The sequence below is a fragment of the Chelonoidis abingdonii genome, chromosome 8, assembly GCF_003597395.2.
Source record: "Chelonoidis abingdonii isolate Lonesome George chromosome 8, CheloAbing_2.0, whole genome shotgun sequence".
NCBI lineage: Eukaryota > Metazoa > Chordata > Testudines > Testudinidae > Chelonoidis > Chelonoidis abingdonii.
This window is the reverse complement of record NC_133776.1, coordinates 88,907,107-88,925,304: the sequence shown is the minus strand read 5'-3', so window position 1 is coordinate 88,925,304 and position 18,198 is coordinate 88,907,107. Positions and strand designations below refer to the sequence as shown.

Below are 18,198 nucleotides of genomic sequence, written 5' to 3'. Positions count from 1 at the left end.
GCCCCTTCCCCACTGCTGGAAGCAGCATAGGGAAGATGATAATTTCTGCGTTAATTTGCAAGTCAGGATGCAGTAGAGAAAAGGGGAGCCATAGAGAACCCTAGAATAATTGTGGGGGAGGGACCAGGTGGCTCCACCTCTCTTCCCCTTCAGTCACTACAGGAGAAAGTGCTTAAGTTCCCCCCTTATGGATCTACTTTGTCACTGCTTCTGAGCTTCCAGAGACCAAGGGTCCTTCTTGGAGAACAATCCTCTATTCATCGAGGGACCTTTTAAAAAAACACCACACACACAAAATCTCCTTTTTTAAAATCCAATTCTTTATCAAAGCTCTGTCATAAGCACAATGGTTGTGAAGTGTCATTGTCTGGTGATGTCCTGAATCCTCAGCAGCTGTGCCAGAGCACAACCCTAAGGAGCAAGGGTCGGCAATGACATAAAGCCTCCACTCTGCAGGCTACCAAACCCTACATCCCCTGCACTACTCCAACAGCACCTCCATAGCTTCAACTACCCATATGACTTAGGCTCTGAGCCAAAAAACTTACAAGACTATGGAAGTATTATGAACAGCTCAAGTTAGGGGGCTGTATTTCTGGAACAAGTGACCCAGGACTTACCTCACCCACTTTGTCTCTCAGAGGAAAGAATTAGCTTTAATAGACCCACTTCTGTTGGTGGAAAAGAAGCTTTCAAGATGCACAGAGCTTTTCCACCAGCAGAAGCTGATCCATTAAAAGCTATTACCTCACCCACTTTGTGTGTCTCATACCCTGGGACCAGTACAGCTAAAACACTGCAAGCAACTTGTTTTTCTTGGTTCTTGCTCAGAATGTTTACATTATCCCAATTACTTCCCAGGCTTTCATTTTCACTCTGGTTAATTTCTTTGAAAATACTTCAAGTAAAATCCGAGTCTGCATGTAGATTTTAGAGCACTTTAAAATATTGCATTTATCGAGTACATGTGGGCGAGTCGGCAACACCTACTGTCACATGCACACATCCTGGGGATGGGCAGAGGGGGTTCAAAAATCAAGAGTGACCAAAAAACACAATATTATCTTTTTTTTTTTTTTTTTTTTTTAATAATTTCACAGTTCGCTCTCCCTTACAAACCCAGGAGACTCTCAGAGTGTGCTCGCAGATCAGAGCTCAAAGGAAAATGGGCTGACCTGAGCAGCTGCAGTTTTCAAGGGGGGAGGGGGGGCACTTCTATTTTCAACAGAGTGGACTGAAATTGCTGGGATAGAGAGGACTAAAAGTGGTCACATGGAATTGTGAGATACTTCCAGATGACTCTCAGGACCTGAACCAAGCAGGGCTGTGCCTATTTGCAAAGCAACAGGGGCTTAGACCCTGGGTCCCTGCTTAACTCGAGCTCAGACTTCTAGCCCTTCAGGTTCCTTAGATCCTGGGTCCAAGCCCTGGGTTAGTACAATTGCAGTGTAGACACAAGGGGAATTAGGCTTGATCCTGGGCTCCAGTACAGGTTACATTGAAGTGCAGACATACCTGTAGTCGCTGTGGGGACAGACTGCCTGGAAACCCTTTAGGTGTTAACAGAGCCTGAGTCTAGCTGAACACGGGCATTTCATTCCCCTTGGCTTGAGCTATTAACATGCTGACCTGTAGTTTTAAACTTATCTTGAATAATTTCTTCAGCATAATTACTCCCCATGCCCAGAGGCAGAGTGGAGTGGCTGCCATGCAGTAGCTAAAATAAATCCCAAGTAGCTGAGATTCATGTCGGGAAGACAAGAGCCAATGCTTGAGCCCCGGGTATTTGTCTGTGCGCACATTAGAAGAATCAGATAATTTGATAAAATGGTAGTTTTTAGAGTGATTCTATCTTGGGAACCCCTTGCTCAAATGTCCCCAAATTTGGAGCATTAACTAAGCTACACCGCATGAAGCACAGTGAATTTCAAGACCATCTAAGTCAGCATGTGGCTTTTAGAGCACTTATTTGTCTTTTAAACAGCAAGCAAGCTCTCAACCTCAACTATAGCAGAGCTGCTGCTGTTATAATTCACCCAATTCACTCTGTCCAGTATAGGTTTTAAATTACACAAATAATGGCTCTTCCACTAGCTCCCTTCAGAGATTCTATAATCAAGTATTTCTATTGCGCCCATCACCATGTGTTGAGTACCAGTCAAACTGAAATAAGACATCTTTCCATCTTCATTAGCCGAAGTTTTCCTTTTAATATCATCCCATTACAATTAGAATCCAGGAATAATGGAAGCTCAGAAAAGGTGGGGAGAGCAATCACTAGAGAAAGGAGACAAAGGGAAGGTGACTACAAGGCTGAGAAGTAAAGAATATAATCAGTAGAAGGGACAAAGGGAATACAAAAGTGCGGTAGTCACCAGAGAAAGTTGAACTAAAGGGCTGGTCTACCCTGGGGTGGGCGGGCGGGGGGGGGTGTCAATGTAAGATACGCAACTTCAGCTACGAGAATAGCGTAGCTGAAGTCAACGTATCTTATTTTGACTTATCTCCTGTCCTCACGGCGTGGGATTGACAGCCGCGGCTCCCCCATCAACTTCACTTCCACCTCTCGCCCTGGTGGAGTTCCGGAGTCAAGTAGGAGCGCGGCAGGGATCAATTTATCACATCTAGACAAGACGCAATAAATCGATCCCCGATAGGTCGATTGCTACCCACCGATCCAGCGGGTAGCGTGGACGTACCCCAACAGAGGAAGGAGTTTAGCAGGTGGGGTACAATATTTATCAATTTCTTTACAGTTAAATCCCTGTCTGTTATTCTACTTTAGCATTTCCTATAGTACCTAGTGGCATAGTGTCTAAACACCTCCCCATAGTAAGAAAGTTAAAAGCTACAATATTTTTTCCTCCAGCCAAGGAGAATACTTCAAACAATTATATTTCCTGGAACACCAGTTTCTGACATGCAAAGAATAATACCTTTCAGTTGTTTACTTACTCTGGCATCCTTGTCTCCAATAAGACAAACCGCACGTAAAGATGGAACCCAACGTTTAAATTCGTTCATCCAATTGTGTAAAGTTGATTTTGGAACCAGGACCATGTGTGGTCCAGGAATATTTCGGTAATGCTTCAAATAGCCTAGCAATGCTATTGTTTGCAAAGTTTTACCAAGACCCTACATTAGTAAAGAAAAAAATTGAAATGAAGTGCCATCATAACATTAAGGATATTGAAACTATTTTCCAGCTATTTAATGCTGCTGCTGAAACCTCTTATAGTGAATGCATAACATGCAAGTCTACAATGGAGATGAATTAAAAACCCATGTATTATAATATTCAAATTACAATTCTGAATACAGCCATTTTGTGCAAAAAAAAATATTATGAGCGTTCCACTGTATATAAATGAATTATAGGGACTTCAATGTTAAATTACAGGATGGCTCAGAGCAAAGTTTAATAAAAAATTGAAGTCCCTATAATATTATGCATCTCTTGTTTGAATAACACAAAACTGTTATTTCTCCATTAATGAAACTGCATCTATTTAACATTTTTATTTACACAGAAAGGGTGGAAAGAGTAAAAAGTGACTTCATTTGCTGAAGCTAGAACATAACATATCCACTCCTACAGCCCAATCCAATTGTCATTTAAGACTTTAATGGGAGTCAGATCAGCACCAGAGAAATCTATTCTTTCTTCTATGCACATGTGTAACACTAACTTTAGTAACTTATGCACATGTTAATGGGAAAGCAGATCACTGGGACAGATGGCAAACTCCAAGAGGACCTATCCAGGAAAAATGTTTGCCTCTGTAATCAATATTCAAAATGAAGCAACAACCAAAAACAGGCATATTACGGCCCAGATCCTGTTTGCCCTAATCACAGGAGAAACGCAGCTAATAGGGACATTCGTGCGATTAAAATGAGTTGGATTTGGCCCTATATCGAGGTGAGCAAACTTCTGCCTGGCCCCTGAGCTCCTGGCCCAGGAGGCTAGCCTCTGGCCCCTCCCCTGCTGTCTTCCCCTCCCCCTCAGCCGCAGCTCATTGGCTCCAGTGCAATGCTCTGGGCAACGGGGGCTGTGAGCTCCTGGGGCAGTGCAGCTGCAGAGCTGGGGCCTGACACAGTGCTCTGTGCTACGCAGTGGGAGCAGCGGCAGCGTGTCCCAGATCCAGCCACTGGTCCTCCAGGCACCGTGGTAAGGGGGCAGGAGCAGTGGGGGTTGGATAGAGGGCAGGGAAGTTTAGGGTGGCGGTAGTGAGGGAGCGGGGGTGTGGACGGGGGTCAGGCAGTCGTTGGGGAAATAGGGGGTTGAATGGAGGCAGGGGTCCAGGGGGCCGTCAGGGGACAGGGAGAAGAGGTGGTTGGATGGGGCAGGAGTCCCGAGGAGGGGGCGTCAAGAATAAGAGGAGGGGTTGGATGGGGTGGCAGGGGTCCGGGGGTGGTCAGGGGACAGGGAGCAGGGCAATGTATGGATAGGGCAGGGGTCTGGGGGGTGGGGGGGGTTGGATAGGGCAGGATTCCCGGGAGAGGGAGGCAGATAGGAGGTGGGGGCCAGGCCACGACCCCTCCCCTACCTGCCTCTCCATACAATTTCTGAAACCCAATGCAGCCCTCAGGCCAAAAAAGGTTTGCCCACTCCTGCCCTATATTATACATAGACTTTTGTGGTATTAAATGTTTTCATAGAAATTGACAACAACTTCAATGAGGACTTGTTTTTTTAAAGTTATAGTATAAAAAAGTTAATTCTATTCCACAAAATAAAATATATCAAGCATAACAATTTTTCAGTATTGAAACAGAGCATCAGAAATGCCAGATGCAAAGAAAAAAAATATTCATTTATTTAGCAGCAACAGCAGCATCCTAAGTTAGCTAAGAAATCCTGTCTGCCATTTTCTTTCTGGAAAGCATCATGAGAGAATAATTCCCATTTTTATTTTTTTAAGACATATTAACTGTATATAGCAGTGGTTCTCAAACTGGGGCCACCGCTTTTGTAGGGAAAGCCCCTGGCGGGCCAGGCTGTTTACGTGCCAGGTCCACGGGTTCGGCTGATCGCAGCTCCCACTGGCTGCCGTTTGCCGCTCTAGGCCCAATGGGAGCTGCGGAAAGCAGTGGCCAGCAAATCTCTTGTCCCGTGCCACTTCCCCCATCGGCCTGGAGCGGCAAACCACGGCCAATGGGAGCTGCAATTGGCCAAATCTGTGGACCTGGCAGGTAAACAAACCGGCCCGGCCCACCAGAGGTTTTCCCTACACAAGCTGTGGTCCCAGTTTGAGAACCACTGGTATATAGAATAAGAACCAGTGTCAACTATCCATGTGTTCTGCTCAAATATAGGCACCAGCTTATAACTATGTATGCAATAACTAGTCAAAAGGCTACGAAGCGATATCCTGCTTCAGTAAGTTTATCGTTCCATGTATTTCTTCCTGTTAGAGTAAAATAGCGCACAGAGCATGCAATTTAAATCCATGAAGTCAGTCCTTGGACTAATGAAGGTCACACATGTACACAAAAAAGATCAAAATAGAACGCTTACTCTACATAAATTCCAAAAGCTTGCTGCTTACCATTTCATCTGCCAGAATTCCATTAACACCATTCTCATACAAGGAGATCATCCAGTTCAACCCTCTAACCTGGTAATCTCTTAGCGTTCCTCCTTTCACATCTGCAAATGTAAGATTCCTCTAACTAGAACATTTTTAATTTTATTGTGATCTACTTATGAGATCTTACTTAAACCAATCAAAATAAATAGAAAACTTCCAACATGGCTACTCACATGAAGGCGACTCCTCGAATCGAACACACACATTAGATGTTTTTCGACTCTCAGACAGCAGCTCTTCATCTTCCTCTTGCTCGGTGCGTCTGTGACGATAACTGAAGAAGGAAGTAAGTTTGCACATGAGTTTGGATTCTAAATCTTTTCATCAACAGAGCTAATGGAATATACCCTGACTATATTTTTGAGAAAACAGTAAATTAGAATAGAAATCACCATTGATACAGCTAATCTATATTCTATCACCTGCTCTTCCACAGAACCAGTTTACCGTTAAGTAATTATTCCCAGATATTCATTCCAGCTCTGAATTACTTAGGCTAAAATCCAGCCCTTTCCTCCTCTACTACGGTTATACTGTGCAAGCAGGAAGCAAAAATTCTGCAGGTGGCTGTGTGGAGAGTGAGGCAGAGGGGCATAAGGTACACACGGACAATGGACACACAATCTGCCACTTGATCAGTATATACCATTCAGAAGGATAAGAGAAAATTTTCAGTTGAATGTTCAATTCTAAGAATATTTGCTTGAATGATTACTAAAAATGATTCCAATTTAAAAAAAAATAAATAATTTCCAAAAATAGTATTTAAGTGCCTCATATAAAAAAAAAAAAAAAAAAACACCACCCAAATTAGGGGGGAAGTTTCTCTCTCTCTCTCTCACACACACACACACACACACACTTTCTCCTGTTTAGTACTACAACATTACTTTTTCAAGGAGTTCTGGCATACTTAAGCCACAATTTTTCAACTGCAATTTAAAGACATAATAAAAATACATAATTAGGCTGAAAAAATAAAAGCTTTGAACTTTGACATAAGAATAGAGATACGAAAACATACTCCCCAGCTGAAAGTAAACTCTGTTTTTCATCTTTCTTTATCCGTGGTCGTCCCAATTTGACTTTCAGTGGTGATGTTGGAGATTTCTGTGCTGCAGGCTGAATAAAATGTGCAAAAAGTTCCGTCTGCTTCAGGAGAAATTCAAATCTTTTTGCCCGATCTGTTTTCTAAGTTACAAAACAAAAACGAAAAAATGTGCATCTTTTCCCCACCAACAATAATTTTATGTTAAAACAAGCAACTTACATACTATAGTACTGATCCTGCAGAGCAATCTGAGCGGGTGAACTTTGCAGGAAAACGCCATACAAATGTTACATACATGAGATTGACAAAAATTATCTTTTTTTTATTCACAGTGAGAGATGAAATCCTGGCCCCACTAAAGTCAATGGTAAAACTCCCCATTTAAGTTATTGTGGCCAAGATTCCACCTGAGAAGTGTTTGCACTGACTAGTAATATGTTGCTGTTTCAAAAACTAAAGCAACTAATACACAGTCCTGCTCCCACTGAAGTGAATGAAGTTTTCTGTTGGACTTCAACTGGAGCAGGGTCAGGCTCTAAATGTTTCTTAAGTCCATGAGTCATACCTGCTACACTGTATTTAATAGACTATAAACAACAGTTATAAAACAGTTTTTAAAGAAGACAGCAACTAACACCACATTATTTTCCTGCCAGTTCTTGAACAGTGTTTACAAAAACTTATGCAATATTATATAACTTAAAACAATTTCTTTGTGAAATCCTTTAACCTCTCAATATGTGTTTGTTTCCAACACTAAAGTAAAAACATAAATTAGTATCATAACTTTCTTAAGCAATACATAGAAGATTCCTCTAAAGAAGAGCTGGGTAGCTGTTAGATGCAAACAAAAGTAGTCTATTCATGGCAAGATAGCAAGATTCAAAAATTAAGCTGAAAAGATGCTGATACATCCTTTTTGCCACATGAGGGCAATATAAGTTTCACACAAACTCTTCAAATCTTGATGGCAAGAACAGTTTAACAATCACATAAGAACAAGTCTTTCTAAAAAGCTCAGTACAGATACCATTATAGTCAGTTATTATTCCCCCTTGAATTTATAGCTACTGAATTGTTTTTGTTTGAAGGTCTTTATTATTGCTGGCCTATACAATTTTAGTAGTTTTCATATACACATGGTTTCTTTATTAAAAAAGAGGTTATATATAAAAACACGTACAATATTTTTCTGCACTGCATGAAAAATGTGCAAATAGCAATAACACCAGTTTATAACTAACCACAAGTATTCGTTCCCAACAAATAAAAAAAAATCAAATTAAGGTTTTTAGATGTTTGTTCCTACAGTTTCTCTTACTCACTTTATGATTTCTTTCTAAAGAGATGTGTTCTATAAACAGTACATGACACACAAAAGGCATATAAATGTACTGACCCCAAATGTATGCTTCCATTCTCCTCTCCCCAATTCATTGAAACATCACATTAGTGGGAGGCTGGACAACTCAGAGGATGAAAAATGGGATACAGAGTATTGGCTGGTTCAAATCCAGCCCAAGTCTGCAGTGATATTAGCATGGACATTTGGGATATGCCTGCACAGCCTGGGGCAACAAGCCTCCCAGCATGGGTCAATAAACTTGCGTCTGTAGGGCTCAAAAGCGTTCTTAAAAATAGCCATGCAGTTAGTGCTTTGAAGTCGTGGCTTGGGGTGATGCTCAGGCTTCAAGACCAAAACCCTGCCTAGGCTTCAGGGCCTGAGCTCCAGCCCAAGCCACAACTTCAACATGCAGTCAAAGTGATTCAGCCCCATCTCAGCTGTTTTGAGACCAAATAGGAAGAGCTCCACTAACCCAATGGATCCAGGCTGGGAGGCTTGCTACTGCGGGCTGTGTGCACATACCCTTGGTGGCTTTGGAAAAATGAGCTGGTAACAAAAGCAATCAGCTGCCTTTTATAACTATAACAACTCTTGGTCTCTTTGTTGACAGTTTCAGAGAACAGGGCAGCACAACACAACAACTGCAGAGCAGATGACAGCGGAGAAGAGCAGGGCAGTCGGGCTGAGGGACTAAGGGGCAACAGCAGCAGCAACTTCTGTGCATGCTGCAAGTGAAACACTGACAGCACTCACAGTACAAGTGAGTCACTGACAGAGGGCGTGACCAGCAGCAGCAGGGCAGCAAAATAGCCCAAAATACTGCAGCCCACAACTGCAAAAATAATCTGAAACTGCCTGTTAGAAATAGCCCAACTGGGCTCAGAAACTGCATACTTAGCAACTGAATCAAGCTAAAAACTGAAGAGAGAGTATACATCTCTACCCCGATATACCGTGGTCCTTGGGAATAAAATATCTCACCGCGTTATAGGTGAGACCGCATTATATCAAACTTGCTTTGGCCCCTACAGTGGGAAGCATAACGCCACGGCTGGGAGGTGGCAGAGTGGAGCCAGCTGGGACTGGGCTGCTCCTCTTCCCACCACTGGTGAGTGGGAGAGGGAAAGGATGACCCCCGTACTCACCTGCCGCAGGAAGCGGAGCGACACGGCCCCAGCCCACTCAACTCTGCCACCTCCCAGCCATGGCACTCTGCTTCCCACCGCAGGTGAGTGCGGGGAAGTTGGGGAAAGGACGGCCCCCGTACTCACCTGTGGCGGGAAGCAGAGCGCTATGGCTGGGGGGCTGACACAGTGGAGCAGACTGGGGATAGGCTGCTCTGCTTCCGCTGCTGCTGGTGGGGGGCGAGGGGATCCCTTCCACCAAACCCCCTCCCCCGAGCGTTACAGCTGGGGCAAGGGAAGTGGAGGCTTCTCCTGGCCCCCCCCCCCCCCCGCTAATCTCTGGGCCACTCTGGGACTGTAGGGACCCCAAAAGTGCCCTCCCACAGCTCCTGGCCCCAGACCCTTGGGGGGAGCCCTGACCACCCCTGAGATCCTCTGCCCCTTATGGAATCCCTCGGCCCTGGCCTAGCCCAGCACCCTTAACATGCTGCTTAGAGCAGCGTGTCAGAGCTTTACCGCCTTGTATGTGAACCCGCAATATACTGGTGTAGCAGTGTATTACCATCTCAACCTCTAGAGGTGGTCTCTCCAGAACAGGATTGGGACTCTCTATGGGGATGATGTAGATAAACTTGTATTATTGCTGCCCATGCCTGTCCTGTGAGTAAATAGAGGCATAAACTTCTAACACGCCTAAAGACGTTGCCTAAGTAGAGATGAGACAATATATTACTCGGGGCTACATTCTGCCTGCCTCCTACGCAGGGGAGGAGGGCACAAGGATATTCCTCCCCAGCTCATGCAGCCTACACAAAAGCCAATCGGAATGCCTGCTTGGGTTCAGGGATCTGACACTGCTTCCTCCCTGTTGTCTTTGGGGGAGCTGTAACATGGTGCCCCAATGCGTTGGGGGGGGGGGGGGGCAGGAAAAGAGATAGGGCCATGGCTATGCACGTTCAGCCTAACACTGACTAGAAGAGCTGGTCAGACAGGCAGAGGGAAATAAGTTGCACCATACTACCACCTCCAGTGGAGTACCCTTGTCTGAGGGGCAAAATGAACCTCCAAGGAACTCAGCTAACACCTCCGACAGAGGAGAGGGAAATAAAGCAGTCCAGGGTCAAGAGGTATAAAATCAAACTGACAGATGACGATGCTGACTGGGAACAAAGCCAACCACACCTGATTTTTAGCCACCAATTTTACAGGTTAGACGATATTAAGGGGTGAACCCTGGCAATAATATCCCAGTTCTAATGCTTTATTGCCTAACTGCTGAAAATACAGGCTATTTGATGCCTATTCCCTCTCTGCTTCCAAGCAGCACAAGCGTACTATTTAGGGAAGACTGGATCCAGGCCACATATCCTTGCAAAACACAGGTGCTACTTTTGGGGATCAGTTATTTGTATTACCATAACTGATTTTCTTTCTAACCATTGACCTGTGCTTAGCACTTAAAATGAAGTATTCACTCAGCCAAGCAAGCATTTCCTTAGGCTTCTCTGGAAGTGGATCTCTGTCCCTGTTCCTATGTCATCTGGCATTTCCGTTGGATCCCACCACTCTCTAAAAGAGCATTAATGAAAATGTTGCAGGCATCCACCAAAATCTGACCCTGTGAGTGACATTCAAGAGTGGGCCTTATATGTTCTGCTATGGGTTTCCTCCCTTAATGTCCTGATTATCTCTATTTTCCCGTCCAGCATTCTCCGTTCCCGAAATCTGACCTGGTGGATCATAGTTTGCAGTGTTATGTTGTGGAGGCTGCGCAGATTTAGAATTATTTGGTGTTTTCAGAGACGTAGTGTGAGAACACCAGCTTCTTGTTTTTCTCCTGTTTAAGAAGTGAAAACTCTCAATTTGTGTATATAGAATGCAGAGCTATGAAGTTATTTGCTTTGCATTCTGAAAGCACTACAAAATTCCTGCATGGACTCAGGCCCACAAAATCAAAAAATAAACAAATATATATTATATATGCTGCTAATATCTTTTCTCTTTCTCTCCCAAACCTCTTTGTCATGTGCATTTTAGATTCTGGCCCTAGTTTAAAAGTGTGCCAAGCATTTCATCTGTCTTGTCCATCCTCCATGTGCCCTTGTTAGATTCTGGATGTTTACATCAATGTGAGTGAGCTGTGCCCACGTGTCTCCCTAGGTCACAACACACTCTGGCTGCCATCTCATGTAACCTACCTTTCTTTCAAAAATTCTTAAGGGCTGCATACATGTCCACATACGTAGGGGTAACCAAAGTATACAGAAAGGGCAATATCTTGGATGGATTCGTGAAAAGTTAAACTCCACCCACTTTGGCTTTCAAAGTGTATACCTCAACCCTCGGCAAACAAGTTAGTTTCATGATTCACTATCTCCCAGCTTTGAAAATTCCCCTGCACATAGAGATGTACTTTGAGAGCAAGAATTGTATTTAATTAATATTGTTATCCTGATTCTATTTTCCTTCCCTCCCACTGACATCCTGTCTGCAATTTCTTGTTTCCTCCCATTGTCTCTGCTTAGCTCAGTCAAACAAAAAGTTAGCCATCTGTTATGAAACTACACTTACCATCTTCTCTTCATACTCTGGGTCAATTTCTTTTTCAGGTCTAGATGCCTTGGGCGGAAGTTTGAGTTGAAACGGAGGATTATTTTTCTGAAATTCAAATTTTAAACATTAATATCAATACAGTGAGCTACTGAAGCAAGAGAGTTCCCAAATTAAAAAGAGTGTACAGACTTCAAAAACAGTATCAGAATTCTTTGCTGTTGTTTTTTTTTAAAAATTTCCAAACGCCAAACAGAAAGAAAATTCACCACCTCACCCTAATCAGAGCCTGAAATCCATGAAGAAATAGTCAATGGAGGGCTGATATGACTAAATAAAAACCTAGGATTAGCCTTATCACTTCCTATGTATCACCTCACAAATAATCCCTCAATTCATCCTGGGAGTGGGAGGTTTGTTTACCAGTCGGAAGGGCCACGGCTTACAAAATTGTCAGCCTGATTACTAAATATAAAATTCCTAACTGTTTACATTTTTGTCAGCTGGACCCTGATCTCCTCCCCTGCAAGAGAACAATGCAAGGTCTGAGATAAAGGCTTAACTTGTCTCTACCATACACATCAAAAAAAGACAAATTAAATTTCATAGATCCCCTCCATGGGACACACTCAGCCACGTAAGGAAAAAAAAGTCTGTAATTCAGGGCAAATAGTTTAAGACATTGTGATCGCAACTGCTCATTTTCATGCTTTACACACTTTGCAGATATTCACAAAAATACTGGACAATCCTTATATACACAAAACTTCTACTAACTTCAATGAGAGTTTTGCCTGAGTAAAGATTGCAGGTTTAGGAACTTGTATGGCCTTTCAATCTATTATTTAAAAAGATACAAAAATTCTTATCTGGCAGTTTTTTTCCAATTGAATTTAATAGTTTTAAAACTATGTCTTTTGCTCCTGCAAAAAAAAGTTTAAGTACCGGCCTTTTTGATGTCTTAACATTAGAAAAGGTGTTTCTGAAAGGGTGTGCATCATTTTGAATAATTGCTCAAAAAAGGCTTTTTAAAAAAGTTATCTAAGATATTCAGATTTGATGCGGTATGTCCTCCATGCCCAGTGAGCCCATTAATCATATGTTGTACAGCCCTTAGCATAATAGAGTCCTGACCTGAATGGCCTCAAAGCACTATTGCAATGTAAACATTAAATAATATATCTGAAGGGTTTTTTTTGTTTTTTTTTTGTTTTTGTTTTTTTAAAAAAGGCTCTCAAGATGTTCCCAGCAATTACAGACCAGTAAACCTAGCTTCAGTACCGGACAACTTGGTTGAAACAATACTAAAGGACAGAATTATCAGACACATGGATGAACACGATTTGTTGGGGGAAGAGACAATACAGCTTTTGTAAAGGGAAATCATGCCTCACCAATCTATTATAATTTTTCAGGGGGGAGTCAGATAAACATGTGGACAACGGTGATTCAGTGGTTTGGACTTTCAGAAGGCCTTGGACAAGGTCCCTCACCAAAGGCTCTTAAGCAAAGTAAGCAGTCATGGGATAAGAGGGAAGGTCCTCTCATGGATTGTTAACCAGTTAAAACATGGGAAACAAAGGATAGGAATAAATGGTCAGTTTTCAGAATGGAAAGAGGTAAACAATGATGTCCCCCAAGAATCTGTACTTGGACCAGTGCTGTTCAACCTTTCTTAAACAATCTGGAAGAAGGTGTACACAGTGAGGTGGCAAAATTTCCAGATGATACAAAATTAATCACTATAGTTAAGTCCAAAGCTGTCTGTGAAGAGCTACAAAGGGATCTCAAAACTGGGTGACTGGGCAACAAAATGGCAGATGAAATTCCATGTTAATAAATGCAAAGTAATGCATATTGGAAAACATAATCCCAACTATCCAAACAAAATAACGAACTCTAAATCAGATGTTCCACTCAAGAAAGATCTTAGTGTCATTGTGGACAATTCTCTGAAAACATCTCAATGTGCAGCAGTCAAAAAAGCTAACAATGTTAGGAACCATTAGGAAAGGGATCGGCACTAAGACAGAAAATATCATAACACTTCTATATAAATCCATGGTAAATTCACATCTTGAATACTGAGTGTATATCTGGTTGCCTTATCTCAAAAGATGATGTATTGGAATTGGGAAAGGTACAGAGAAGGGCAACAAAAATGATCAGGTGTATAGAACAGCTTCTGTATGAAGAGCGATTTAAAAGACTGGAACTTTTCAGCTTGGAAAAGCGATGACTGGCGGGGGGAACATGATAGAGGTCTATAAAATTATGACAGGTGTGAGAGAAAGTGAATAAGGAAATGTTATTTACTCCTTCACATAACACAGGAACTAGAGGTCACCCAATTAATAGGCAGCAGCTTTAAAAAACAAACAAAAGGAAGTATTTCTCCTCACAACACACAGTCAATCTGCGGAACTCTTTGCCAGGAGATGTTGTGAAGGCCAAAACTATAACAAGGCTCAAAAAAGAACTAGATAAGTTAATGGAAGATAAGTCCATCAATTGCTATTAGCCAGGATGGCCAGGGATGCAACCCCATGCTCTTAGCGTCCCTAGCCTCTGTTTGCCAGAAGCTGGGAGTGGACAACAGCGGATGGATCACTCAATGATTGCTTGTTCTGTTCATTTTCTCTGAAGAAGCTGGCATTGGCCACTGTCGGAAAACAGGATACTGGGCTAGATGGACCACTGGTCAGATCTTGTATAGCCATTCTGATAAGTTTGGGTACTAAAACTAGACAAAACTATGCTGACAGTTTAAAAAACCCTAAAACTTGTAAATGGAATCAATTTAATACTGAAATCTAAGAGATGATGAAACATTGAATTCAATGAGACATTTTCACTTGCTTGTCAGGTAGCCTGGTAATTTATTCAGTTCTTGAAAAAGCTTAGCTAGCTAAACATGCCCACCTGTTTTTACGGACACAAATCCAAGAATCGGAACATTTATGCTAGACGATGTCTTTTTTTGGTTTGGGCATGAATGTAGGACTGCCCTGCCTTACTTCATTATGCTTGAGTTCAGTATATCAGCTACAGTACTTGAGAGGGTATATTATTGTTTTACTAAATGTACAAAAAATCCCATGAGAGCAGCATGCCATAAGTATGTGCAGAGAGTGGCTAAGGAAGAGTTTAAATGCTGCTTCATAAACCACTAACACTTGACTTCTGCGCTGCAGGGCCCAGATAAGTATTTAATGCTAGTCATTTGTAATATGTTAATCTACCATAAAAGACCTAAGGTTTTTGTCAGTCTCGTAGAACAGTGGTTCTGAATCACGGGCCCAGGGCCCTCTAGGGGGGCTGTGAGCAGGTTTCAAGGGGGCCGCCAAGCAGGGTCAGTGTTAGATTCGCTGGGGCCCAGGGTAGAAAGCCAAAGCCCCATCACATGCCCCTGAGCCCCGCCATGCACGGCTGAAGTCGAAGCCTGAGCAATGTGGCCTCGGGCAATTTCCCTGCTTGCTACCCCCAAACGCCAGCCCTGGCTTTTATATGCAGAAAACTAGTTATTGTGGCACAGGTGGCCTGTGGAGTTTTTATAGCGTGTTGGGGGGGGGGGGCTCAGAAAGAAAAAGGTTGAGAACCCTTGTCATAGATAATACAGTCGAACATCACGACAGCTCACTTAGGGAAAAGGAAATTAAAATAGAATTATTTTTATTAAAACACAAAGAGTAAACACAACATTACTCAACGCTACTTTGGAGAGAAGACTACTGTCAACACTAATATTGGACACAATCTTCTTGTTACAGAAGACAAGGACTCCTTCTAACAGACAAAAGTGAAAATGACAGCATCAAATGTCAGATGCTTCCTGCAATTCTTCTAGGAACAAATGAAATGGGTAAATACAAGTGACTTGTCTATCTACCTGCAGTGAGCAGGATACTCTTCCTGGAAAGGGAAGAATTCTAGATCTTTGACAGAAATAGCTTGTAGCCTATATGGCTGTGAAAGAAAACCCCACATGTGAACAACAAATGCAACACTACCTTCCCAAATCTGAAGACAGATGGCTATAGTACCTGTCTCTCCTACTCATAACTTTTCCACCAGTACAGTGAAATTTGCCAAACTCATTTCAGTGTTACTTTGGATCCTTATGGGCAACAGTGAAAGTAGGCTTCAAAACAAGAGCTGGGAGTCGCAAGTGTAACAGACAAGAAATAACGGGGAGAACATGTACGAAGTGTAATCTGGGAAACAAGTGCCCAGCACATTATGCCTTCCAGAAGCTGATGTGGAAGATAGAGAACCCAAGCAGACTCATGGGACAAGTACCTGCTAACATTCCAATACCCTTTTCTCCCTGGAAGTTTAAAAGGGTGCACAGAGTGCTATACCTCTCATAAGGACATTGCTCCTTGTTTGTTGAGACAAATGGAGAGTGGAGGTAAGGATCATGTTTGTACTTGCCTCTGGGTAACAGTTACTAGTTTATATTTTGCTGTTTTTTGGAATACCAAGTAAAATACTTCTTCTTATACCACCAAGCACATACCCTACTCAGTCACTTAAACACATGAGCTTATATTTTTAAGTATAGACTGTATTCTTACAGGTCTACACAGAAACTTTTGTTGGTTCAGTAATGTAAATTACAGGTTTGATTTATTTAAAAAAAAAAAATTCTATACCAGGAGAAGTCCTAACGTAGACACAATTATATGAGCAAACAAGTGCTGTTCATTCAGGGAACTGGTATAAGCTATAGCAGAAAAAGAATACCAATACAAGCAAGCACCTTCTACAAAGAGGGTTTGCCATATAGCATACTAGTAAGCTTTGTCTTAAACTAGCCTTAGAGCATTGGTTCTCAACCCACAGGCCACTTGTGGCCCAATCAGCACACAGCTGCAGCCCATGTGCTATCCTCAGGACCATTCAGGCAGTATATATATTGTGTGCATGTGGCCCACATAACACGGAGAGAGCTACATACGCAAGCCACAATGGTAAATAGGTTAAAAAACATTGCCTTAGAGAATATATTCAAAGCCTGTGTAGTTTAAGCATCCAGTAACAGGGAGGACTATCCAAGTATGTCACAATTTTAACATTATAACTTGAGTAACCCCAGGGATCCAAAACATTTTCTCTGACAATCTCTGCTCACTAATTAGGCGAAGATGCTAACTTTAGGCTATGGGAAAGCATTCCAGCTAATGGAAAAGTGCAACAGTGCATCCTAAACTGAATCAGTCATATGTCTGGCCACACAATGGGTGGGAGTAAGAAGTACCGTTGCTTTTGTTGTTTTTTACTTTGTCTTTCCTATGTTGAGTTTTTGTATGTACATATGTAAAGAGCGTCCATCTAGGTGCCTTTTGGTAGAGAGTTCATATACAAGAAAAAAAATCTATTTCAAGCAACTAATGAAAACCATATCAAATTAATACAAGCATTCAACTGGCTGCTTACAAGTAACACAAGGTGTAAATAATATAGTGACACAGTTTATCATTATCTAGGATTTCCAAACACCAACATGTACCTGTGCATTGTATAATGTCACTTGTGCATCTGAACTGCAACCCAGCCCTGGGGGCACTCTGCTAAAGTGAAATCTGTATGAGATGTAGCTTTGAATTTCTCAGCTATTCCTGATTCCAGCTGAACTAGTACTAAAAAGCAGCAACCAACTTTGTTTTGTTAGACATGTGTGACCTTCTGACATATACACAATGCTAATACAATATTTAATCCGCCCACTACATATGTCAACTTCTCCTGTTTGGTCTAGACATTGTGTCAGGTGTTTTTGCCAGTTGACAGATGGAAAACTTTATAGCACAAATTGTACCCTGCAGGGAATTCTTGCTCACATGTCTAACTCCTTTACTGCTCCTTAGTCTTAATGTTACAATTACACAGCCAACTAAATAATTTTTTCACATCTTTGCTTACTACTACATCATGTTTTTTCCACTTCTCTCCAATAGCCTAATTCTTTCACCCAATACATCCAGAGGTGAAATTTCATCATTTGGAGCTAAATTCTGGTCACAGTGAAATCAAAACTGCTACCATTCGATGGAACAGAGATTTGGTCCCTCAGGGTTAATCCTAAAAGACTTTTGAAGGGATTCATTCTTATGACTAAATCTTGTTTTCCAAATGACACCTGAAAATGTCACTTTTGACATTCCTAATGATCACTCAAGAGTCCTGGTTTAGTATCTCTTCAGAAAACTGAAGGGAAGAGGAGCGAGACAGTCATACATGCTCTCTTGAGCATCTCGTTTTGGATCATGGAAGCAATTTAAACTGCATGTGCAGAAGAGAGCAGCTCTGAGTGGAAGGAATAACAGAAAAACCTGAAAGCACCCAAACACCAGCAAACAAACTCCCACCAGTCAAAGCAGCAAAGAATCCTGTGGCACCTTATAGACTTGTATGTTACAGCTATCCCCCTATTCCATTTTGTTTCTTACAGCTGTCCCCATACTCCATTTTGTTTTTGTTCTCCTGTGGCCTCCCCTCCCTGGATGTTAAGTCGTTTACCAGGGCCACTGC

General features: G+C 42.2%; 1 protein-coding gene across 1 annotated transcript in view; it reads right to left on the bottom strand.

Annotated features, from left to right (window-relative positions):
- SMARCA1 (SNF2 related chromatin remodeling ATPase 1) overlaps positions 1 to 18,198 on the bottom strand; it is a 76,829-nt gene that overhangs the window by 45,415 nt on the left and 13,216 nt on the right. The window contains exons 2-6 of the mRNA XM_032788226.2: positions 11,686 to 11,772; positions 6,619 to 6,785; positions 5,768 to 5,868; positions 5,553 to 5,653; positions 2,956 to 3,135 (exon numbers count right to left, since the gene is read on the bottom strand). Of these exons, the coding sequence (XP_032644117.1) occupies positions 2,956 to 3,135; positions 5,553 to 5,653; positions 5,768 to 5,868; positions 6,619 to 6,785; positions 11,686 to 11,772 (636 nt within the window). The remainder of the gene's footprint in view (positions 1 to 2,955; positions 3,136 to 5,552; positions 5,654 to 5,767; positions 5,869 to 6,618; positions 6,786 to 11,685; positions 11,773 to 18,198) is intronic.